Source organism: Diadema setosum, chromosome 16 (genome assembly GCF_964275005.1).
Source record: "Diadema setosum chromosome 16, eeDiaSeto1, whole genome shotgun sequence".
NCBI classification, from domain to species: domain Eukaryota; kingdom Metazoa; phylum Echinodermata; class Echinoidea; order Diadematoida; family Diadematidae; genus Diadema; species Diadema setosum.
This window is the reverse complement of record NC_092700.1, coordinates 31,452,183-31,477,360: the sequence shown is the minus strand read 5'-3', so window position 1 is coordinate 31,477,360 and position 25,178 is coordinate 31,452,183. Positions and strand designations below refer to the sequence as shown.

General features: G+C 39.4%; 1 protein-coding gene across 1 annotated transcript in view; it reads right to left on the bottom strand.

Annotated features, from left to right (window-relative positions):
• Positions 1-2,825: 2,825 nt before the first annotated feature.
• The window catches only part of LOC140239532 (cytochrome P450 2J2-like), a 23,764-nt gene continuing 1,411 nt past the window's right edge, over positions 2,826-25,178 (bottom strand). Inside the window, exons 2-7 of the mRNA XM_072319367.1 lie at positions 6,824-7,114; positions 6,390-6,538; positions 5,094-5,488; positions 4,525-4,770; positions 3,464-3,791; positions 2,826-3,018 (exon numbers count right to left, since the gene is read on the bottom strand). Of these exons, the coding sequence (XP_072175468.1) occupies positions 2,840-3,018; positions 3,464-3,791; positions 4,525-4,770; positions 5,094-5,488; positions 6,390-6,538; positions 6,824-7,044 (1,518 nt within the window). The 5' untranslated portion in view covers positions 7,045-7,114 and the 3' untranslated portion in view covers positions 2,826-2,839. The remainder of the gene's footprint in view (positions 3,019-3,463; positions 3,792-4,524; positions 4,771-5,093; positions 5,489-6,389; positions 6,539-6,823; positions 7,115-25,178) is intronic.

Sequence of the window (25,178 nt, the reverse complement as noted above, 5' to 3'; positions counted from 1 at the left end):
GGAATACGTAGACGTCCAGACTGCGTCTGAGCTAAAGAAAGAGTTTGCCCAATTTTGTTGTTGATATTTTGGGAATTAAGAGCTGTTAGATTCTTTCTCTTGAACAGATTTACAATGTCAGTGTTTTCCTTTCAAGATTTCACTGACCTGTTAATAGTGTTAGATGGCTTTACGGTGCTCTGATGAAGCCGTAACATTTCACATGGGTTCACTGTTTCCATTCCACGTTCACCCACTGTAAAGTCTCAAAGCTAAAATGCCAGTTTCGTATTCATTTTGGGTGGGTAATTGGTAGGAAATAGTTCCATATGTACCCCAATCAAAATTGGCCTATTATTGGTCTATCCTATCATCCTAAAAGAGGGCAAAAATTTTGAATTTGATGGGGATTGAGTAAAAAAAAAAGAAGGGGGGGGGGGCCTAGTATTTTGTTTGAGGTCTATTTAGAACCGTAACCATAAACCTAACCCTATCCCTAACCCTAGCTATGATACTGGGGGCAGCGCCCTGCCCTTGGCCTTGCTAGATTACATCTGAAAAAAAAATAGCGTAGAATATGAAAATGATTTTTTACATGCTATATTATTATTATTATTATTATTAACATTACAGCTGTACATCATTTTAAGCGTAACCCATATTTTTTTTTTTTTTTTTTTTTTTTGGTGGATGGTACACATGGAACTCTAGCCAACTGGTATGACAAGAGGTAGAAAGGTAAGCAAAATTGTCCAAATTATTTAATTCCATTCATATACACAGATACATCAACAGGAATATAAAGAGTACACAGACACAAATTTTCTGTTAATTCTTTCATTTTATTTCTCTTCACACCTTTTGTCCAGTTTGTCGATGAATCTGTCATGGCTCTTGATCCTCCTCTGCCACCGCTACGTGATTAAACTACGTGAAAGAGTGAAAAGGGCACAGCTACAGCACTCCACAAACAGAGAGAGGAAGCTGACAAAGCAACACCAAAGAAGAGCGAACATAACAAACTAGACAAAAAGAAAACTGCACGGAGGGAAAATGGACATTGTAGAAAAGAGCAGAAATTAACTTCAAACAAAGAACATGGAGAAGACAAGAAAACTTGTATGATTTCTCTTTATTAGTTTTCATAGTCGAGTTGACAATTGATGATGTTGTTAGTCAGAGTATATAAGGTCAAATTGTGTAAGGTTCGACATCATTCTTATTATTATTATTAAGTCTACCTTCTTTCATACCAGAGTTACAAAGAATTGAAGTCTGTGTAACCTAGGTATTGTTCCAAAGGTATACAGCAGGTATAATTCCAAAGAACTGTTACATTAGTGTTATTCATGGGAACATACATAAAATCTATGTGTGTGGGTTTTAACATCTGACACCACAACAAAGGAAATCAGTTGATATGTCGCAATGTACCTATGTTACGAAGACATACTGTCCGTGTAACATAGGTAGTATACTGTGGACAAGGTTGTAGTACGAAAACCCCTGATGATAACAATAAAATCATGTTTTATGTCCATACAACTCACTTGCTTCGACTGTAGTTTTTTAAAGAATATTGTTATTGTGTCACTCTTGAGGAAAAAGTTAAACCTTTTGTTAAAATTGCAAATGGTTTGTAGAAAAAACATGTTAATAAAAGTGTCTTGCAGTTGATATCAGAATGGACAATCTTACTAATAATGATCTCATGTGCCTGTCAGATAACATGTTGATGTGTTATGGTGGAAAAAAAAACTGGGATATGTTCATTGTTATCATTTCAGAACACAAAATTATTGAGGATGTCACAAAATGAAGTCCATGTAACGTAGGTATTTGTCATACCTGTTTACCCATGCTGACTGAAAGTGTGCGAAGTAATAAACAGATTTCCAGTGGAATAAGTTGAAGAATGGGAGTAACAAATCAGGGGGAAAAAAGAAAATTTCAATTTACCCAACTTGAATTTTCAACTTGTATGTCACAATTTCAGTCCCAACCCCATGGAATTACCCAATATTACAAGAGCAGGTAGTAACAGTAATGGATGAAAAGGCACACAACTGTGTCTACTGTTCAGCTCAAATGCTACAAGAGAATGACGCCATCTAGACACGTGACTCTACTAAGTATTTAAAATGGTCCCATAATTTTCCTTTAAAAAATGTACCCAAGCAAAGGTTACAATGTTTGTAAAGAGGAATTGATATTGTCTGCATAGTCTGTGTAAATTGGAAAATTGGGGTAAATGCCATTGAATCATGATTTTACTTTGCCATTGTGACGTTTCAGAAAAAAAAAATAGTTGTATAATCTTAAAACTATCCACAAACATCTCCTTAGAGCTATTATGGTTTGGATGTTAAAATGAAATAACATTGGACTACAAAGCGTATTAGAGGAATAGCTTCGAAATTGGAGAAAACGTATTAGCTAAGAGACGGGTGGTAAAACACTTGCAATTACAGACAAGGAAAGCATTACATGGCTTGGAATTTTCGAAATCGTATTCAGTAAAGCTTCTTCAGTGATAAGTCATACATGTAACCTTCCTCGTTTATCATCAATAAATGAATAAGGGATCCTGCGACTTTAAATGTAATCATTCTTAATGTTATATTCGAATTCTTGCTAAAGTATTTTCAGAACGAAATATTCAGGATTATGGGGCAGTGTTAAAATATTCTCAGCAGTGTTCTCGAACTATGGTGAAGCTTGTAAGTAAAACCCATAGAGTTGGATCATGCAGCTCTATGGTTAAACCATAGTTCGTTCATCGCCCATCCCCGATTCCTTGCATGAATATCGATATTTCTATTCAAATATCGAAATCACGAAGTAGGCCCACTACGTGGCGCTATCGCCTATCGGCGATCACTTTGAACAGCTTTGGCGTCAGAGTGCCGATGCAGTGGTCCCAGCTGTAATCGGCAGTCTGGCCGTCTGGCATTCTGAACTTGAAGCGCTGAAGGAGAGAGGTAGCAAAGAGGAACAACTCCATCCGGGCCAGTTGCTCTCCAAGGCAAACTCGTCGCCCTGGTAACAAAGAGGAGTAAAACGAAATACACCACTATACAGATAACAGATGCACGTTAGCCCTGGGGAAGGGGAGAGGTGGGTTAATGTACAGAGTGCATATCTCGTCTGCAGTGAAACAAATGAATATGCAGCAATCTATTTAGAGTGAAGAATGCTCTGCGTCCGGTCCACAGGTGATTGATAGAGCAGATTGATAATTAACACTGGGTAATTATGATGGTTGTTGGGTCTTTCATATGTTTGTTTCTTTGTTCCTTGTTTTGTTTTGTTTATCATTGCAATCACTCTTCTAACTCCCCCTTTTTTAGTCTGCGAAAGCTGTCAAATTTAGGATTGCGTGATGATTCTTCCAACAGATTTGTCTGCAGAACTTGCTCAGGTTTCAGCAGTCACCAAACACATTACAATCAAAGTGTGGGTGAAGACTTGCAGCGGAACTCACCTGCCCCAAAAACTGTAAAAGCATCAGTCTTGATAACCTCAGTCTCGCTCTCATTCAGGAAGCGATTGGGATTAAACGCTTCCGGGTCGTCCCAGAGTGTCGGGTCATGGTGAATTGCCAGGATGTTGATCATCATCTCCGAGTTTTTGGGTATCGTATGACCTCTGACCTGAATGTCTGTGGCGTTTATGTGGGGCACCCCCACTGGTGCGACTGGGCGAAAGCGAAGTACCTCCAGCAGCGTCGCGTCAGTGTACGGCATGTCCTTCTTATCTGAGAAGCGCGGCGATTTCTCTCGTCCAATGACGCTGTCAATTTCGTCGGTCATCTGTGACGTCAAGGTGACCCATTGAGTGAGTGACAGTCAATATGCATATTTAAAACAGGCGCAGCTTGTTGATATGGATGACTAATATACTTATACGACATAACGATCTTTTCGCTTTATGGCAAACGAAACAAGATACTGTGCTTGACTTAATACTGGAGCATATTAGATAGCAAATCGAATCCTGTAGCATACGTTTAATTATGACTAAGTGTGTAGGTCACATGCATCTATGGAAAACCAAATCTATATGCATGTTCAAAAAGATCAACTTCCTAAAGAGAATTATATCTCATCATCCACTCAAATAAACTGTGACAGATAATCAATTTTCCAAAATATAGTTTTGAGCTGTGGCAGAATTTGTGTACGTGCTATCATTTCATTCTCACCTTTGAAGCTATCCGAAGAAATTCACTTCATTACAGGATTGAATCAACATTTATGCCTGTCACTCAATAAATTTCGCAAGTAGGATTTCTTCAGATCTCGAAGATCGAAGATAAGTATGAGATGAAAAAAAAAGTTTTCTTAACGCGTCAGGCGTCATATGAGAACATACAATCACTGAACCAGTGCACTGAACCAGTGCCAGTTAGTGACAGATGCGCAAGGTTCATTTGCGCGCAAAGAGATTAACCCTAAAATCCCTTTGTTTGCTCGCAATCTGATTTGTCGTGCCGTTAGGTACCAGCCCCCTCGAAAGATCAAAGCTCAATCTATTTCAGCTTACCCGCTGTTGGATGTCGGGATTTCCCGCCAAGCAAAGCAGCAACCACATCAGCGACGACGACGTCGTCTCCGTGCCCGCAAAGAAGAGATCGAAGACGCACGTCCACACGTAGTCGTCGTCGAGGTGACATTTCTCGCCCGCTTTCTTCCTCCGTTGAATCTCGGCCAGGTAGGTGTCGATGATATCGCGAATGTCGCTGGGGTCAAAGGTCGCACGGTGCTCGTCGAGCTCCTTGTTGATAAAATTCTGGTTGGGGTCATAGATAGAAACACAGGTGATATAGAAATATAACTACGCAGGACAATCAGGACGACTTTGCAACTGAGAGTGAGTCGTCGATCATCAAAATTTAGATAATCATGTTCAGTTGCTAGAAATTCAACACTTCAACCTTTTGAGGTGAGGCTGCCCTTTCATCCGTGGTTTTTTCCTGTCAGTCTGGTTTGTTTTTAATCCTTGTTTTGTTTTGTTTTGTTTTCATGTTAAAAGCATGTCTCTCTTAAAAGTAGATATTCTGAAGAGAAAACTCGTTTGTTGAATGATGCAATTTATCGTCAACGTCCACTGACCTTGATACCAATCACGTTGTCTCTTGGCTCACGGAAGAACGATGTCTTCACGACGGCCGGAATCCTCCCCAAGAGTTCGATGATAATCGGATTGATATCCGAGCCGGAGGTCATCTTCCGGAGCCTAAAGATCATGTCCTGGAAGACGGGGTCGTCGTAGTCGAACCTCCGGCCGAAGGTGACGGCGCAGATGATGTTGGAGACAGCGGAGTTGAGCAGCGCGACGGCGTCGAAGGGTTTGCCGTCGAGAGCATCGACAGCTTCGCACAGCATGTCGGCCTCCTCGACGATGCGTTCCTCGATGCCACGCTTGCCCATGCCGAAGTTGCGGAGGGCGGAGAGAGTAAACCGCCGTATCTCCTGCCATGGCTCGCCATCGCTGAATAGGATTCCACCTTAAGAAGAACATTATGTATTCACGTATACGATTCAAAGCACTGACGTGAACATACTAACAAGGATAAGATTGCCATATACGTAGTTTCAGAAGCAATGGCCTTATTTCACCCACTTCATTATAACAAGTGCACTTGAGATTCCTTTCATTGATTTGTATGACGTTGCAACTGTAATAGTTTAGTACAATAGTTTATCATCTGCTTGCCATGCTTGCACAGATAAAAGGTCAATGTATTGTCTTATGTAAGCGTCACATCTTGGCCAATATAAATCGATGTTGTGTCACACCCAACCATACAAACCGTTAACTTCGTCACAAGTTTTCGTCTTTGGTGAATTAATTCTTTTAAACTAATTTGCACAGGTGCACACATGGAACTTTTTTCACTGTTTCTCAAAAGGGTTGGTGTCCGTCCTCTCTTATTCTCTGTGTGGGTCAATTTGTTGTTGTATGTTGCTGTTAATCTTCATGCTTCGGCATTGCTCCATCATGTCCACGACAAACAGCAAAAGCTTGCAACAATTTTTTTTTTCCAAATTCAACATCATGTAATCATCACAACTTGCTTACTTTCGACAGCTGCCAGACCCTGCAGCTGACTTGCTATATGGACGATGGATACGAAAGCATGATACAAACGCTCAATGTTGACAATATCATTAATAACAGAAGCCGAGCAGCAACCGGTAGAAGGCCACCTCACTCTCTATACGACTTTTGGTCGCACGACTGACCGACTTTGGATCCGACATAAATCACAATAGCCTCAGAATGAATACGCTTGCTTAATTCAGATCCAAAGTCGGTCAGTCGTGCGACCGAAAGTCGTAGAGTGTGAGGTGGTCTGAAGCTGCCAAAGAAGGGTGACAGTAAGCAAGCCCGATTTTTGCCCCTACCTGTGTATCCCATGAGGCTGAAAAAGGGCGGGATCTCACGATTCGACGTCACGTCAGCCTGCTTGACCATTAGGTCCTTGACCAGAGCAGGACTGGCGATGAGGATCAGGACTCGCTTTCCCACTTGGAGGCAGGCCAGATCGCCATACCTGACATCAAGGATACAAAATCTTCCATTTTATATATTATGTAAAAATATGATATCACATATTATATTTCACATTATATTATATCATATCATATCATATCATACTGTATTACATTACATCATATTATATTCAATTATATTCACGTAAGGTTCATATGAATAATCATCACATCACAGATGCTTATCTCAGTGAATTAACAAACCAAAATGCCTGTTGGTATACAAACGACCCTTTTCTGCTGATGAGCAAACTGGTAATTACGAGCTGGTCTATTGCAGCCCTTACCTCCTGTTGACCGTAACCACACGTCCGAAACGATTCTTGGATGGGAAAAGCGCCATCAGAGCATCAAACGGGTAAGGAATGGCCGGAGGTCCGGGAGGAAGGTTGTAGTACGATTTCCGGTTTGACCTCAGAAACCAGAAGATTGCCAAGCAGATGGTCACGGCGGTCACGATATTGAAGATCCCCACGTACTGGACCAGACTCGGCAACGTCGCCGCCATATTGCTTATCTATACCTGATGGATAGTTCGTATAATCAGTCCAGCGAAAACCCGTCATAAACGGATGAATCTGTGAAAGTGATATATATATAGTGAGAAAATCTTGGAGTGACATGAAATCTGAGAATAGAATATTCACACACACTGAATAATGATCGTCTTCCTACGATGTCCTTCTATCTTTGCCATTGTATAAGACAGCTAGAATTGACTGATTCGATATCCACATCCCTGTAACTTTACTGATCATCGGACCTGGCTCATTTTTTTTTTCATAATATCTGGCTTTTTTTTGTTCCCTGAATTTCTATTGAATATCCACTCATCGCATAATTTTCGTCTTTTACTGTATACTCATTAGTAAAGCAGACACACACACACACACCAAAAAAAAAAAAAAAAAAACCCAGTGAAGATATGTATATTGTTTTCTTTATTATTCAATCACGGGATTTAACAAAAAAAAAAAAAAAAGCGTGCAGTAATGTTACCATTGATATCAGAATACGACATACGCAGTCTACTAATTACTCAGTAGTATAAGACGCATACCTGCCCTGCACTTAACAGTTTGCTACTTTATCAGCACTTACGGTGGTGAGGCATGTTTAAGGGCAAATAAGTCATGAAAGAAAATGAGAAATGCTTAAGCATGAAAAAAAAAAAACCAGAAAGATAAAGAAAACGTAAAAAAGGAAAGAAAAAAAAAAACAAACCCGGAAATGGATGTAAAAAAACCCTCGAACCTTTGACCTGCCTTCCGGTCTTTGCTCCCACTCTTTATCACGTGATTGTTCTCATTCATACCACGAGTAGACCACACGTGGCGTAATAGAATGTAATGAACCCTGGCGCTACTACATAAAAAAAACGAATTATTTACAAAGTCGTTACATTTAGACAGGTTACATCACTGGAAAGAATCCCCATTCAAGGTTGATCATTGCGATGTACTTTGCACATGAGCAGGAAAAACAATTGTGATTAGAGCCTATTGGTGCGGTGCCACTATTGGCATAAAAACATACACCCACATACATGTAGTCATGCACATACAGTGTATACCAGTATACCGTAGATAACGGCCGTAGATGTATTATGTGATAATTATGTGTAGCAAAGAAGCTGCTGATAATTATTTGAAGTATTAAGCATATACATTATACACAAATAGCATTGTACGTTGCATGCGTACGTCATTATGCATTATATAGTTATGTGTACGTGTGTGTTTTTGTGTGTGCTCTCTCTTCCCTTGTCATCTGAAAATCTGAAAATTAGTAGGCCTACAGAATACTGTGGCTATTACAATGACCTGCCGTTCTTTCGTAGCCCCTGGGAGCAGGCTGCTTCCGCATACAGGTGTATTTCTTTTAAGTACTGACGATATAAGATAATGGTAGTTGTACTGGTAGGCCTTTACTAGCCTTAAAGGTTTTAGAGCCACACAATGCACGTTCTAAAGCACAAGGCCTACATCACATGTACATTCAACGCGTATTAACAGCCCAACCAAGTTCACCAGCGTTCAGTGGCGTATCTAGGGGGGGGGGGGGCAAGGGGGCACGTGCCCCGGGCGCCACTCCTTGGGGGCGCAAAAAAAACCGAAGAAGAAGAAAAAAAAAAGAAAAGAGAAAAGAAGAAGAATAAGAAGAAGAAGAAACTCACCGGAAAGGGGGGGGGGGGAGGAAGAATGGGGGGGGGGGGGGCAGAAAACCAAATCAAAAAAAGATAAAAACAAAACATAACGATGACTCGGACAAAATGACAATGTTTATTGTGTTCACACAAGAATTCCATGTTATGTAAGCTGAAATACAATTTTCGGCTCGCTCGCTGCGCTCGCTCTCTAAATTTTATATAGAAGAAGAAGGTAAGAACAAAATGTGATGATGAAGCGGACAAAATGACAATGTCTATTGTGTTCACACATGTCATTTTATATTTAGCAGGCAAAATGTTTCACTGAGCAGCGGCTGCAATTTCTTTCGTTCTGAAGCGATCGCCAATTGGATCAAAAGAAGGCGCCAACGGTTTCGAACATACGGGGGGGGGGGGGGGCGCCAAAAAAATCAAACAAGATAAGAACAAAACGTAATGATGACGTGGAAATATACAAATTTCGGCTCACTCGCTCGTACTAATTTAGAATATTTCTTCAAGCCCTCAGTTTGTTGGTAAAAATCGTTATCTATAAAGTAAGGCCGTCACTATATCTTGATTAGAATTTGTAAGATTTGATAAGCAAAAAATGACAAGAGTTCCATGTTTTGTAAGCTGAAATACAAAAATTTTCGGCTCGCTCGCTGCGCTCGCTCGCCAAAATTTATCAAAATTAAAAAGGAGATAAGAACACAACGTGATGATGACGCGGAAATGTACAAATTTCGGCTCACTCGCGCGTACACGGCGGGGGCATTTCATGAAGCAATTTGTCAGATATTTCGTCTGGCAAACTGTTAAAAACTACAGAAATCCTTGCTTCTGATTGGCTGAAAGCAAATTTTGTCCGACAAGTTGTCGGACAAAATGCTTCATGAAATGCCCCTCTGATTCAGAATACTTTTTAAAGTACTCAGTTTGTTGGTATAGATAAATCGTTATCTATAAGGCCGTCACTATCTTGATTAGAATTGTAAGATTTGATAAGCAAAAAATGACAAGAATTCCATGTTTTGTCAGCTGAAATACACAAATTTTCGGCTCGCTCGCTGCGCTCACTCGCTAAAATTTAGCAAAATTCATTACATTTAAATCACCCTCAAAAGACCCCTTTTAAGGGCTTGAAAAGCATATCATGTGGACTTTACTTAAAGTCCCTACCGGGATGGGGTTGGGGTTGAACAATAGTCTTTTGCAGAAATTAGGGGCGCAATTTTCGCGCTTGTCCCGGGCGCCGTTTTCCCTAGATACGCCACTGCCAGCGTTCACCTGGAAGAATACAAAGCACTTCAGTTGTATAATGTGCGATATGTATACGTTTGACGGGTGTGCAGTTGCTACTCACCGGCTGTTGAATAAAGCCCTTTGTTTTCCTCAGTGTTCCTAAATGATGAACCCCAGCTGTTTATAAGCGTATCGTTTCTCGGTTGGGCTCAGCTTTAAATAGCGATCAATAGGAACACTGCACACTGTCACGGTTGTGAGGTGCTAATGAAGATACGGTTTAACTATCTGGGTAAGTATACGTTTGTTAATATGCCAATGTTCTGCAGGTGTGATTGAGTGAGTGTGAAGCTTGCGAGGCTCGAACGCCGAATGAGAATGACATCAGTCGTGACCCTTGCCAAATTGGTTTGCCAATTAACGTCTAGGGTTATTTGAGGGAAGTACGTGTTTCACAGACCCGGCATTGATCCTTTGTTACGGACGTCTTGCACTTTTTTGTCATCCCCGATCGATCCGTTTCAAGGGTCGTTTTGTTCTTGTACGCAAAAGCTAACAGCAAAAAATACGTACCTAGTAGATAATTCTGTTTTAATTTTTGTTTAGTCCTTCTTCTCTATACTGCAATGTGTTAATAAGTATAACATACATGTGTGTGTACGTGGTTGTGATGTGTGTGTGTGCTTAGAGAGGCAAAAAGAGAGAACTATAGGACCTATATGCGTATAAAAATTATGTTACGGTAGATGCCAAATTAGGAAGAGGCTGAGTCCATTGTCAGGGGCGGATCGAGGGAGGACCGCAACCTGCGCACGCCCCCCCCCCCCTCTATTTTTTTTTTGTTGAAACAGAAGAAATAAAAAGAAAAAAAAATGGGGGGGGTGCGTGTGCCCCCTTTAATTTTGTAAACGCGCCCCCTCTTTACGGAATTCCTGGATCCGCCCCTGATTGTCACCCCATATACCCATTCATATCACACCTCACCTCATCCAACAAAACTAGTTGGCCCTACCCGTTCACCACCCCCCCCCCCCCCCTTCTCCCTGGCAAGCCTTTTGTCGCATGCTGTCTCGTGGTTGACTGTTTGCCGACTGGCAGAATGTAAACATCACGCGAAAATAAGTCATCGTGAATGCACGAAATATCCTTGAACAGGTCGTAGTCATGACACAAGAGTGCAGTTTGTCACTGGACTTGATACGTGCATACGGAATTCAAGCTATTGACCCTATAAAGCCCAAGGGGGGCACATTGTGCCCCCCTAGCCCCTACCATATTTTCGTTTGCCATGCCTACATCCTTTACCCGATTTCAACCAAATTTGGTGACTTTTGCTAAAATCTTATTACGAACATTTTGATACATAATTTAGCTACGTCCGATATTGCTGGTTGCCATGGCAACCGTAAACTGACAACGATGTTCGTCAAATTTTGCATGATTTTCTGTTCCAATTTTAGTTAACAGCATAATAATGGATGAAATGGGGGTTTTCTTGGCTCTAATTTGCTGAAGGACCAAAATGTGATGTAATTATGGTTGAGAATTACCCGAAAATGGTCTTCTTATTATTTCCTTTATTTTTATATGACATAGGCATACACAATAGATATAAAAGAAATATTCGAAAATACAGCATTTTTCAAAGACTACCCTTTTATTTTGTGTTATCTTCACACAAGCTTCGCCTGTAATATCATTTGTTTATAATATTATCAATCTGCAAACTCAAAATTCAATATTTTGGAAATATGGAATGTGATACCAATATAGATACCCATTCCAAGCAATAAGTCATGGGTTTCATTATATTTCTTTATATTGTAATGAATGGCGCCCCCACATGTTGACCTTAAGAAATGTCAACCATAACTAATAGTCAAGGTTGACTTGCTTTTCCTTTGTGGTGAATATGAAAATGATTGATATAAAATAAAAAACATATATACTGGGGATAAAGAAATAAAACGGAAAAACATGATTTTAGCGTATTTCCTATGTATTTCTTTATATTTTGGTAAATAGCGCCCTCAGTGGATGACCTTGAGAAATTTCAAAAGTTGACTCATGTAGAGTATGAGTTGCTCTACCCATGTGCCAAATATGACGGTCATACATCATATAATAAAGAAGTTATATAGGGGGGGGGGCACAATGTGCCCCCCCCCCCTTGGGTCTGGAAGGGGTCAAAATAGCTTGGGCTTTATAGGGTTAATGGACGTAATAGCAACAATACAGATATACATTACAAGATCAATGCCTAGTTTGATGAAGTATTCGATATCATTAAGTTGATTGAATTCCCACTTCTTTCTTAATCTCTCTCCTTTTTTTCTTCTTGCTCTCTCTCTCTCGAGGTATTTGGCCATGTACGCACACACACACACATACACATACACACACACACACACACACACACACACTATTATTATAATGAACATTTAAATGTGTTTATATACATGTATAATATATATATTTGTATTTATTTATTCACATATACTAAAATACTAGTATCGAGCTTTGATATAAATTCATTACTTATTATAGTCGTGTTTTGTGTGTGTGTGTGTGTGTGTGTGTATGTGTGCTTTTGTTATAAGTCGCACACAGCCGAAATCTCTTAAACTATAATAGCTACTTCTTTTCCACATAAATTCTGGCTAGAAATTGAGGAAAGATCTTTTTGGCGAATTGTTTGTGGCGTTATAAGATGTTTAGCCAGCAAGAGAGAGAGAGAGAGAGGGGGGGGGGGGGGGAGGTATGTCTATGCCCGGCGACGATAAATACGGGAATATTTTTATCAAATAAAAAGAAAGAAATAAAAAAAAGAAGACAAGGAATTGCAGTTAAGGCGATGTTCCGAAATAGTAACTTTTCCCTACAATCCTCCAACTCCCCTCCCCATCACCGAATCACCCAAAATCCATTCCTCGCCTGGCGCCATCTCAGGCGTACTTCCGAACGACTTCGTCCAGAGTAACGCTAGTCCACTTCCTGGACTGTATTCGTAGCATTACACACTGACATGCAGTGTGCCCACGTATCAGGCCCGTAGCCGGGGGGGGGGGGGGGGGGGGGGGTGCGTCGGGTGCGTACGCACCTCCCCCCCCCCCCAAATTCTGAAAGGTCCACTTTTTCATAATAACGGTTTTTAGCAATTCTCAAGATAACAATCCAAATAAATATAAAGACACATTATATGCTACGTAAATGTGGAAGAGTACGTTTAACAATGTTAAAAATAATTGTACGAAACCCTTTTGTTGTATGAACCATCGGATCGTCCCCATGCACACAAACACAAATGTTATGTATCAATTTGTGCGAGCTATTACATATTGAAAACTTTCGGTCATCTGCGAACGCTAACAACACGTAAAACGGGTCAAAAATCGACGCATTTTTCCACAAAATCTGCCATAACTTTTAAACTGTTTAAGAAGCAAACTTGGGGCGCCCGGATTCTGAAAGTGGACACTTTAGGGATTATTTATGTGTATATATCTTTATTGTAACATTTGTAGCAGTGACGCAAATTAGATCAGAAAAGTACCTTATGAGAATTGTCTATGGCGAACAGTCCAAATTTGACGAATTTGAGCATATTTTGCCGTCTTGCAATTCTTCCAGACGGGATATCTCGAGAACGGAAGATCGCACAAACTTGGGGCGCACGGTTTCAGAAAGTAGAGGTTCTGCCCATTTTTGTGACATAAGAATCTTGTCCATTGGTTGAGCAGTCCTGACGCAAATTTGGAGTAAACCTGGACTACCCATTCACAATTGCTGTCATAGGGAACGTGTACAATCCATACAGAACTATCACGTGACGAGACTACCAACGAAAATTTGAGCCGTTGACCTTCACTGTCTGCCGTTGTCAGCAGTGTGAATTCCTGTGATTTCAAGCTTTTGTTTCTCGCCAAATATCATTTTCAACGCAATATCCAGATACAGTTGTATGTGAGACATTATCTAGATACGTAGCAGCCTTATTGACAACATAACTGTTCAGTTTGGGAGCAAAAACGACCAAATACATTCCACATTCCATCTCATTTTTCGATGATGGCTGTAGTCGGACTGGTGCATTTCCTTCGGAGGTGGTAATGATGTAAGTAGTTGCAACGGTCACCTTGCCACCTGCTGTCTGCAATCGGGCGCTTATATACACGTGTTGTACACAGGTTACTCCTGTTATGTAATCATCATTTTCTATTTTGGATGATTACTTGCCTGTCTCAATATATTGTTGATTATTAGTTATACATTTTCTCATGTTGTGACAGTTCGATTGGTTCTCATTTTGAAGTGAGCCAAAACCTAAGAACATTCTCACTTATAATTTCCAAAGAGTATTATGCAGGCACGCAAACTCAATTTAGTTGTATTTCATTTAAATGTAATGGGTAAGAGGGTATGAGAGAGAATGCTGAGCTATGAAGTAAAATGGTAAAGTAAAAAGTTTGTCAGATAGTATTACAAAAGCCTGAATATTGCAAGAGCTCCGGAGTAAAAACGGTCAGGAAAAAACACTATGTATGATAACATTGTGAGAGCGTTAGACTGCATTGTGACGCGTCGTTATTTAATTTACATTCTTTATTCATATTTTTCATAAAAAACACAGGTAATGAGCCGGATTGGGTTAAAGTTCTCACTTACAGCTTTGTAGAAGTCTGAGTCAACAGTATCACACAATACTTCAAGACGTATGAGTACAAACGATTTCTTGAGCCTGCACCGTTTCAGGCTCTGTTTTGGATACGGCGGTAGAAACTCATTCTTTTTTGTTGTTTATTTTATCATTATTTACTAATCTCTTTTCTAACTTACAGGTAGCGGATTTCTTTGCAGGCCAAATTCGGAAATGTACTGTTGATTATTACTTATACATTTTCTCATGTTGTGACAGTTCTATTGGTTCTCATTTTAAAGTGAGCCAAAACCTAAGAAGATTCTCACTTATAATTTCCGAAGAGTATTATGCAGGCACGCAAACTCATGTTAGTTGTATTTCATTTAAATGTAATGGGTTAGAGGGTATGAGAGAGAATGGAAAGTGCTGAGCTATGAAGTAAAATGGTAAAGTAAAAAGTTTGTCAGATAGTATTACAAAAGCCTGAATATTGCAAGAGCTCCGGAGTAAAAACAGTCAGTGAAAAACCCTATAGCATTGTGAGAACGTTAGACTGCATTGTGACGCATCGTTATTTAATTTACATTCTTTATTGATATATTTTCATAAATATCTCAGGTATTGAGTCGGATTGGATTACAATTCTCACTTACAGCTTTGTAGAATTCTGTTTTGTTGTTTATTTTATCATTATTTACTAATCTCTTTTCTAACTTACAGGTAGCGGATTTCTTTGCAGGCCAAATTCGGAAATGTACTGTTGATTATTACTTATACATTTTCTCATGTTGTGACAGTTCTATTGGTTCTCATTTTAAAGTGAGCCAAAACCTAAGAACATTCTCACTTATAATTGAGTATATGAATATAAGAACGACCCAAGTCCATTTTTGGCCAAATTTAGTTTGACATGGGAAATTGTAGCTTATGCATGGACTCATCTTGTGTGTAAATGATAAATCCTAATTACTCCCGGAAGTGCCTGAAATGAATGAGTTAAATCTTATATTAATGTAAGAATGAAGGACTTGGGTCATTCTTAAATTCATATAATAGCGCCCTCTCTCATCCTTCTCCCATCTCTATAGCAGAATATCATGTATATGAATCAAAGAACGACCCAAGTCCATATGAATCAAAGAACGACCCAAGTCCATATGAATCAAAGAACGACCCAAGTCCACCACACAAAATGGCCTCTCCACAATTAATGTAAATGTTAATTGTCATAATAATATATGTTCTAATTTGTATATACAATGTTGCCTTCCCGTCACAGTTAAATAGCATATTATTGGACAAATAAAAAAGATATGAAGTTTTTTTTTAGTTTACTCGAAATGATCTTCCATGGACTTGGGTCGTTCTTATATTCATATACTCAATTTCCAAAGAGTATTATGCAGGCACGCAAACTCATGTTAGTTGTATTTCATTTAAATGTAATGGGTAAGAGGGTATGAGAGAGAATGGAAAGTGCTGAGCTATGAAGTAAAATGGTAAAGTAAAAAGTTTGTCAGATAGTATTACAAAAGAAACTCATTCTTTTTTGTTTGTTTATTTTATCATTATTTACTTATCTCTCTTCTAACTTAAAGGTAGTGGATCTCTTTGCAGCCCAAATTCGAAAATGCCTAGAGACAGCTAGTAACCAAATATGCTACTATAATTTAATAAATAAGAAATAACCATTCAAGTATGTATCTTAGTGTGCACAGTAAGACAGATCAAATCAAATAGGAAAACATCTGAGCACTAAGCCTGAGGTCTGAAGTTGCACTCAACTTCTTCCAATGCCTAACGGATTTTAATTTTTGAATTTCACTGACCTCCAAATTTCACAAAGAAAACCTTCTTAGCATGATGGTTAATATGACATTTGACTGATATTGGAGATGTTTGCGAATCGGATCTACTACCTTTAATATTATTAAATCTAAAATGATTATTTGAAAGTTCGGAAATGCTGGAAATATCCTACCACAAGGAGGCAAAATATAAATGGTTCACATTTACAATTAATTTTGTTTTAAAAATTTTCTTATTTATTTTCGTTTTTGACAAACTCGCATACCAACGGCTGATATACTGTATAGTAAAGTGAATGTTTCATCTTCCAAACAGCATCCAATGGGATGGAAAACTCCAACTGAAAGGTGGACACCGTGACCATACTCGCTAAAGAAAACGCGTAATAGGGGTCGTTTTTTTCTCACGGATTAGATGGAAAGTGTGATGTACGAGCGTATATAATCAAAGGATATCAAAAAGGCCGAAATTTGGGAAAATGGTATATTGTTCAATCATGATGAAGTACTTCTTTAGGGTGCAGGAAACATTTAAGGAATACTTGTTTTTAAGGCCCGAAAAAATCATATGATCATTACTCGTTTATAGGGGCCATTTTGAAAGTCCATGTATGAGCATGGTGTCCACCTTTTAATTGTCGCTACCCCTCCCGGGACAGTATCAAAGGACCGTTTTGTTAATTAACGCAATCCCCCCTTCCTTTAAAAATCCTGGCTTCAGGCCTGCTAACGCGGGTATACAATAGAAAAAATAAAAGTTAAAACAACACCAGGAAAATCACTATTCTCAATTTTGCGGCGCGCTACGCGCGCAGAGTCTCGAACACAATTAGACTTTGCAACTTCCTGGCAAAATGAGTTTTTACTATTTCCAAGATGAAATACCGTAACGCGATTGCATGCAACAGACAAAAATACAAATTTCCTCGAGACTTTAAAACGTCATTAAAGCAGTCAAAATTCACAATTTGCGGCGCGCTTCGCGCGCAAATTCTTATACAACTTTTGTAGTTCGGTCGTCCAAAGAATATATATATATATATATATATATCTATAACAGTAAAAGGCGAAGTTGTTGTTGTTGTCGGGGCCTTATGTATTTCCTGTTTTATTCCGGCGATGCTGGTTTGTCTATCTCCTCCCGAGCCGTCGGCTCCGGGGCCCCGAGACCGGTGCCGTCGGCAGCGGGAGGGTCTCCTACGTGCCTTGGACCGGGTTTCGTCCGCGCTCCGCCTCCGTGTCGACGTCGAGGACGAAAAAGAGAAATTAATTAGATAGATGCATAATGCATTTTTGTGCGTGACGTCAGAGCCGAGCGTTTTAATATTCACCGATCCTGCGCTGGACTCCTGCCTTTCTCGATCGTCCATCTTTTAGCTTGCAGAGACAGTGGGGATACTAAAGTCAAAAATATGATGGCGTGCAGCGAAATCTCTGTCATATTCCGGCGGACACGCACGCACGCACACAATGTACTCTCGGGTACGGTATGCCAGTGTGTGGCCTGCGCCTGTGTATGTATTGACGATGGTTACACGAAACACTATCTGCGTGCGCGTGATATGGACACTCATTATGGTACAATACACGGCGCGGTCATTGTTAGTACAAGGGCATGCTTTACGTACAGCGACGTTCGCCATTCGCGTGCCCAAATGAAAACAACGAATGCTGTTATCTTATTGTATTTTGCACAACTGCAGGATACTATGCAGCTCAGGTACGTCATTTAGTTTACTCTCAAGTCGGGTATCATTGCACTCAGACTGTTCAGGACGGCTAAATATCTACTTAAATTTTGTCCTTGCCGATCGTACCCTTCCATATCAGAGTACACGCGCCGCTGTTCATTCGTTTACTGCATGGCTGCTGTAAACATGAATATTCATGAGACGAGCGGACGCGGGGGAAACCCTCGCTTTGCTGACCGCCAATTTTTGAAGTTACAAGTGGACATCAAATGTGTGGTTCTATGGTGCATCAAACCAAGTTTTGGTGATAAAAATAAAAAAGAGGGAGCAAATGACGACAAAAATATTCTTCTTTCTCCCATAACGTGGGAAAAGAAATATTAAAGAAAAAATACGAGGCCCTGAGACCCTTGGATTCTCACGGGTGCCTACTTATTAAAACCAAATGACTATGATCTCCCCCTCCCCAAATATGACAATGATGATTATAATGATGATATAATAATAATAATAATAATAATAATAATAATAATAATAATAATAAAAAATAATAATAACAATATTAATCGTGATAGTTATAATACTAATAATAACAATAATGATGATAATGTACAGCCTGAAGCAGAAGATTAAGAAGGACATTAATGATTATGATAATAATGATAATAAAAATGTACAGTCTGAAGCAGATAAACGGGTGGTTCTATGATCCATCAAACCAAGGTTTGGTGATAAAAACAAAGAGAAGAGAGCAAACGAAGACGAAAATATTTTATTTCTCTCAGCACAATAGTTACAAAAACACTAGGGGTCTACATATGAAGTAGTCCTACTCAGCACAAGATTACGTATGTTAGTGCAGGGAAGCAGTTTTGGACAGTTTGCGCAGGACTGTCTTCGGAAATGCTTTTTATCAAGAGCAGAAAAATGGGGGAAACAGATTTTTACAATTCCTAACAAATTAACATTTCCGCCTCCCTTGGTTGATCATCCCTGTATTATGACTCTACTCTCTCCTCTCCGGTAAATAATAATAATAATGTTAGTAATAATAATAATGATAATAACAATAACAATAATACACTGAAATAATGATAATAATACAATAGGCCAATGCAATAATGAATGGGGAGGGGGTGCTATGATCCATAACTTAAGAGTGGGCGGAAGAGACACAAACAGGTACTGGATTGTTTTGATGTTTAAAATGAAATAGCAATGATGATAAAGCTATTTGAAACGTCTATCAGTCGTAGAGAAAGCTTGACATGACGGAAAAAAAGATATTCACTATCCTTGATCGATAAACTTTTTTCCTTAATTCCCTTGATTCATCCCCATGCAATGAATAATATAAAATAATAATAAAACCGAATGACTATGATCTCCCCTCCCACAAAATAACAATAACAATAATAATAATAATAATAATAATAATAATAATAATGCTATTTATTATGATGATAAAAACAATGAACAGTATCAATGAGATAAACGGGTGGTTCTAGATTCATCAAACCAAGTGATGATTATGAAAACAGAAATGAGGGAGCAAATGAAGACGAAAATATTCTTTGTGTATTTCTTCTCTCATAACGTGGTTGAAGGAATATTAAAGAAAAAATACGAAGCCCTGAGACCCGTGGATTCCCACGGTGCCTAATACTTATAAAACCTAATGACTATGATCCCCCTCCCCAAATAACAATGATAATTATAATAGCAATATAACAATAGGGGCCTGAGAATAATAATATAATAACAATAATGATAATGTATAGTCTGAAACAGATAAACGGATGGTTCTATGATCTATCAAACCAAGTTTTGGTGATTAAAAACAAAAAGGAGGGAGCAATTGAAGACGATCAAAAATATTATATTTTTCTCTCATAACGTGGGAAAAGAAATAGGAATGAAAAAAAAAAATGCTAGGCCTTGAGACTAGCCGTGGAGTCCCTCGGGTGCCTGCGTGGATGCAAGAGGAGGGGGTGTAATTAATATCAAAGTCATAGTGTCAATAGTATCTCCCCATTCCGACGGGAAGAATCTGTGGGCAGAACTTCCGGAGAATCTCATAAGCGTTTTTGGTAATTTTTCCCTGAATGTTTGTTTTTGGGTTTTGTTTTGTTTTTTGTTTGTTTTGTTTTTTGTGTTTTTTTTTTTGTTTTGTTTTTGTTCTGCGGGGGTGGAAATGTGTGTGTGTGTGGGGGGGTGATGGTCATGGGTAGAGGAGATCGAGCACAAGTAACGAAAGAATGATAAAAAAAAAAGTCTTTTTAGTTTTTATTTCATCAATAAAAATGTGCAAAATCGTATCTATTAGAAAAAAACAACAAACAAACCCTCAGACCCGTGGATTTCCACGGGTGCTGCTAGTATAACAGTAAAAGGCGAAGTTGTTGTTGTTGTCGGGGCCTTATGTATTTCCTGTTTTATTCCGGCGTTGCTGGTTTGTCTATCTCCTCCCGAGCCGTCGGCTCCGGGCCCCCGAGACCGGTGCCGTCGGCAGCGGGAGGGTCTCTTACGTGCCTTCGACCGGGTTTCGTCCGCGCTCCGCCTCCGTGTCGACGTCGAGGACGAAGAAGAAAAATTAATTAGATAGATGCATGATGCATTTTTGTGCGTGACGACAGAGCCGAGCGTTTTAATATTCATCGATCCTGCGCTGGACTCCTGCCTTTGTCGATCGTCCATCTTTTAGCTTGCAGAGACAGTGGGGATACTGAAGTCAAAAAGATGATGGCGTGCAGCGAAATCTCTGTCATATTCCGGCGGACACGAACGCACGCACACAATGTACTCTCGGGTACGGTATGCCATTGTGTGGCCTGCGCCTGTGTATGTATTGACGATGGTTTACACGAAACATTATCTGCGTGCGCGTGATCTGGACACTGGTATACTGTATACACGGCGCGGTCATAATACAAGTACAAGGGCATTTACGTACAGCGACGTTCGCCACTGGCGTGCCCAAATGAAAACAACGAATGCTGTTATTCTATTGTATTTTTCACAACTGCAGGATACTATGCAGCTCAAGTACGTCATTTAGTTTGCATTCAAGTCGGGTATCATTGTACTCGGACTGTTCAGGACGGCTAAATATCCACTTCAATTTTGTCCTTGCCGATCGTACCATTCCATATCAGAGTACACGCGCCGCTGTTCATTAGTTTCATGGCTGCTGTAAACATGAATATTCATGAGATGAGCGGACGCGGGGGAAACCCTCGCTTTGATGACCGCCAATTTTTGAAGTTACAAGTGGACATCAAATGGGTGATTCTATAGTGCATCGAACCAAGTTTTGGTGATAGAAATAAGAAGGAGGGAGCAAATGACGACAAAAATATTCTTCTTTCTCCCATAACGTGGGAAAAGAAATATTAAAGAAAAAATACGAGGCCCTGAGACCCATGTATTCCCACGGATGCCTACTTATTAAAGCTATAATGACTATCATCTCCCCTCCCAAAATAATTTTATTAAATGATGATGTAATAATAGTATTTATAATAATAACAATAATGATAATGTACAGTCTGAAGCAGATAAACGGGTGAGGATTATGTAAACATATTGTCGTTGTGTGGGTTTTTTTTTTTTAAACGATGTGTTAAAAAATAAATATTATTCATGACATACGCCATTTTTTAGCTTTTTCATGAAGAGAAAAGATGTGTACGTGCGTTGGGGCCAGAAAGGGCTCATGTATTTTTTTTTTCCAACGGGCGTCGAGACTGAGGATAAATGGCATGGGGGAGGGGAGATATGCAGGGCAAAATGTCAATGGCACCCCCTTCCCCCGTGCTTCGACGGGAAGAATATTTGGGCAAAGAAGACAACCCTCGAATTTCCATGGGTGCTGCTAAGTTGATATGTGATAACAGCAAGCGGGGTTATTTTAAAGTCCCATTCCATGGACCGGCTCCTCAGCTCATGTGTTACGAGGGGATGGCCATGGGTAGAAGAGGGTGCAAAAGAAGGAAGGAGAAAATAATAAAGTTCTTTCTTTCTGACTACTAAAAACGCGGCGAAAAATAATATGAATAAATACCCACGGGTGCCTACTTATTAAACCTTTAATGACTATATCATCTCCCCTCCCAAAATAATATTTATTAAATGATGCTACAAATATAGTATTCATAAAATAATGATAATGTACAGTCTGAAGCAGATAAACGGGCGAGGATATGTAAACATATTGTCGTTGTGTGGGTTGTATTTTTTTTTTTAAATGACGTACGTGGTAAAATGAATATTATTCATGACATACGACACTTTTCAGCTTTGTCATGAAGAGAAAATATGTGTGTGCGTTGGGGACAGATAAGGGCTCATGAATTGTTTCTGTTTTTTTTTCAACGGGCGTCGAGACTGAGGGCGAATGGCATGGGGAAGGGGGAGATATGCAGTGCAAAATATCAATGGCACCCCCCCCCCCCCCCGTGCTTCGACGGGAAGAATCTTTGGGCAAAGAAGACAATCCTCGAATTTCCACGGGTGCTGCTAAGTTGATCTGTGATAACAGCAAGCGGGGTTATTTTAAAGTCCCATTCCATGGACCGGCTCCTCAGCTCAGGTGTTAGGAGGGGATTGCCATGGGTATATAGAAGAGGGTGCAAAAGAAGAAAGGAGAAAATAGTAAAGTTCTTTCTTTTTGACTACTAAAAACGCGGCGAATAATATGAATAAATTCAAAAAAAAAATATGAGGCCCTCAGACCTGTGGATTTCCACGGGTGCTGCTATATATATATATATATATATATATATATATATATATATATATATATAATTGTGTGTGTGTGTGTGTGTCATCATTGGTATTGGTACCGAAGGTCCGTTTTTTTAGTGACCGCACCCCCCTTGAAAAATCCTGGCTACGGGCCTGGGGCACCGCTGTGTAGCTATACATGAGTTCTAGCACACTTTGTAGATTTTGAATAGACCTGTATGTCTGTTTCAATCATCAAACGGTACGACACTTGACTAAGCTTAATATGGACCATTAATTGCCGTTGCAATAAGAGTCTGCCTTGGTAAGCTCATGGCTGACGAAATAGCAAGTGAATTTTTGACTCACGAATGGGGATGCGTTATTTACAGGGTAGGCCCTATTTACTGAGTGGTATATATTGCACCTGTAGCTTTTCCTATACGCTGCAACGTGTCCAGAGAGCTTTAGTGTTTGCTTTCCATCCTCAAGGGGAGCCTGAATAGGAAAAGCTGAGAAAAAGGTCATGAAGGATACATTTCTGGTTATAGGACCGTTTCAACTCGTGTATGTGCACGTTCAATAGGTGTTATTTTGGGAAAGCATGACGTAATGTTCCACGTGTATGCCAATGAACTTTAAATATGCATAGATTCCTTTCCACCCTAAGCACGCCAAGAAATTCAAAATCTGTTCTAGCCGAACTGAAAGACTGTACTTCTATAGTGTATTCCAACAATAAGTGTTTATCAATAAACTTCAACATAATCAAGAGCAGACTAAATCCTTATTGATAATAAGTTATCATCTCCAAATCCTCGATAATGTCGTCATTTTTTCAGCAACAGACTATAATCTATACGTATATTGACCCCAATATATAGTTATATTCACCCATCACCCTTTGTACGAAATCTTGTGTAGATTATTTTTGATAAGTTCATGAAAATGGATGAAGACTTTACATCAATATATCTATTACACCTGTCATCTTTTCCGTAATTTGTGTATTATATAGCTTCATTCAATAAAGACGCGTGCTGTCACGGCCTTAGCTATTGCTGCCATCGCATTATTTTATATATCTCACTCAAAGGCATCACAATTAAAAAAGAACATGCATGGTTCGACTTCAATCCCTGCAAAACAAAGCTATTCAAACTTGTCTATACATGACTTCTGAAACACACCATTCCCGCTCGGTATTACTCAGTTCTATACTGACTTAGAATCCCCCAAAGATTTCAGTGTAAAATACATGTGTAAACCTTTGTTTTTAAATCTATCACAAAGAAACACACGATACATTAACAGACTTGTCCATAGTCATGAACGTACGTATACTGAAAAACACAATCTGCTACATAGAATTTCCTAGATAATTCCGAAGACACGTAAAACGGATGGAAATGATTGTTTTCATCCATTGCCCCCAAACTTTATCCTGTACTCTTCCAGTTGAATCATCCAAGAACCTTATTGTGGCAAAGCATTTGAAATTCCATTCATTTGAGTAATGCTATAATTATAATGTTTCACTGTTATTTCTGTCTGTTTGTATGTTGTAAGAGCGTCATTTATGTATTGGCGGCTATCATATAAAGCGCTGTGTACCCTTGGGAAAAGATGTCACAAAGTATGTTTGTCCCCGCGGTGTCTTGAAACCCTTTATATACATTCAATAGGACCAATGTGCTACATAATTATATTGTATGTGTTTCGGTTTTAAAGTTCTGTTTTGCACATGATAATTATCTATGCATCTGTTGCCTTGATTAAAGGTAATACAATGTCTGCAAATAACACGAGAAAACTTGATGCTCATATTGGGGCATAGTTCGTGGCTTTGTTATCATATTCAAAACTGAATTCTTATTTGTTTAGGTGCCGGCATTTTGTGCCATGTAAGCGTTTATAGGTGAGCATTACCATAAACGACAGTCTACTAATACAGTGGCGGATTCAGAGGGGGCGCAACCGGCACACGCCCCCCCCCCCCATTATTTTTCTTTAAAAACAAAAGATATTGAAAGAAAATAGTGAAATGAAACCCGAAAATGGCACCAGAAATATTAGTTGCGCCCCCTTTATTTTTCTTTAAAAACAAAAGAAATAAAAAAAAATAATGAAATGAAACCCGGAAGTGGCACCAGAAATATTAGTTGCGACCCCTTTACAAAATTCCTGGATCCGCCCCTGTAATGAACATGTTCGAAATAAGAACTCGGCTCCACACGATTGTGTGTAAATAAACTGAAACTGAAACTGAAACTGAAATGTATCTCTGCTAATCCCTCATGAATAGCTATAGTCGAACACGTCACGTAATTATTATAGGACGATGTATTAGCAACGGATGGGTATGTATAATTATTCACATTCTTC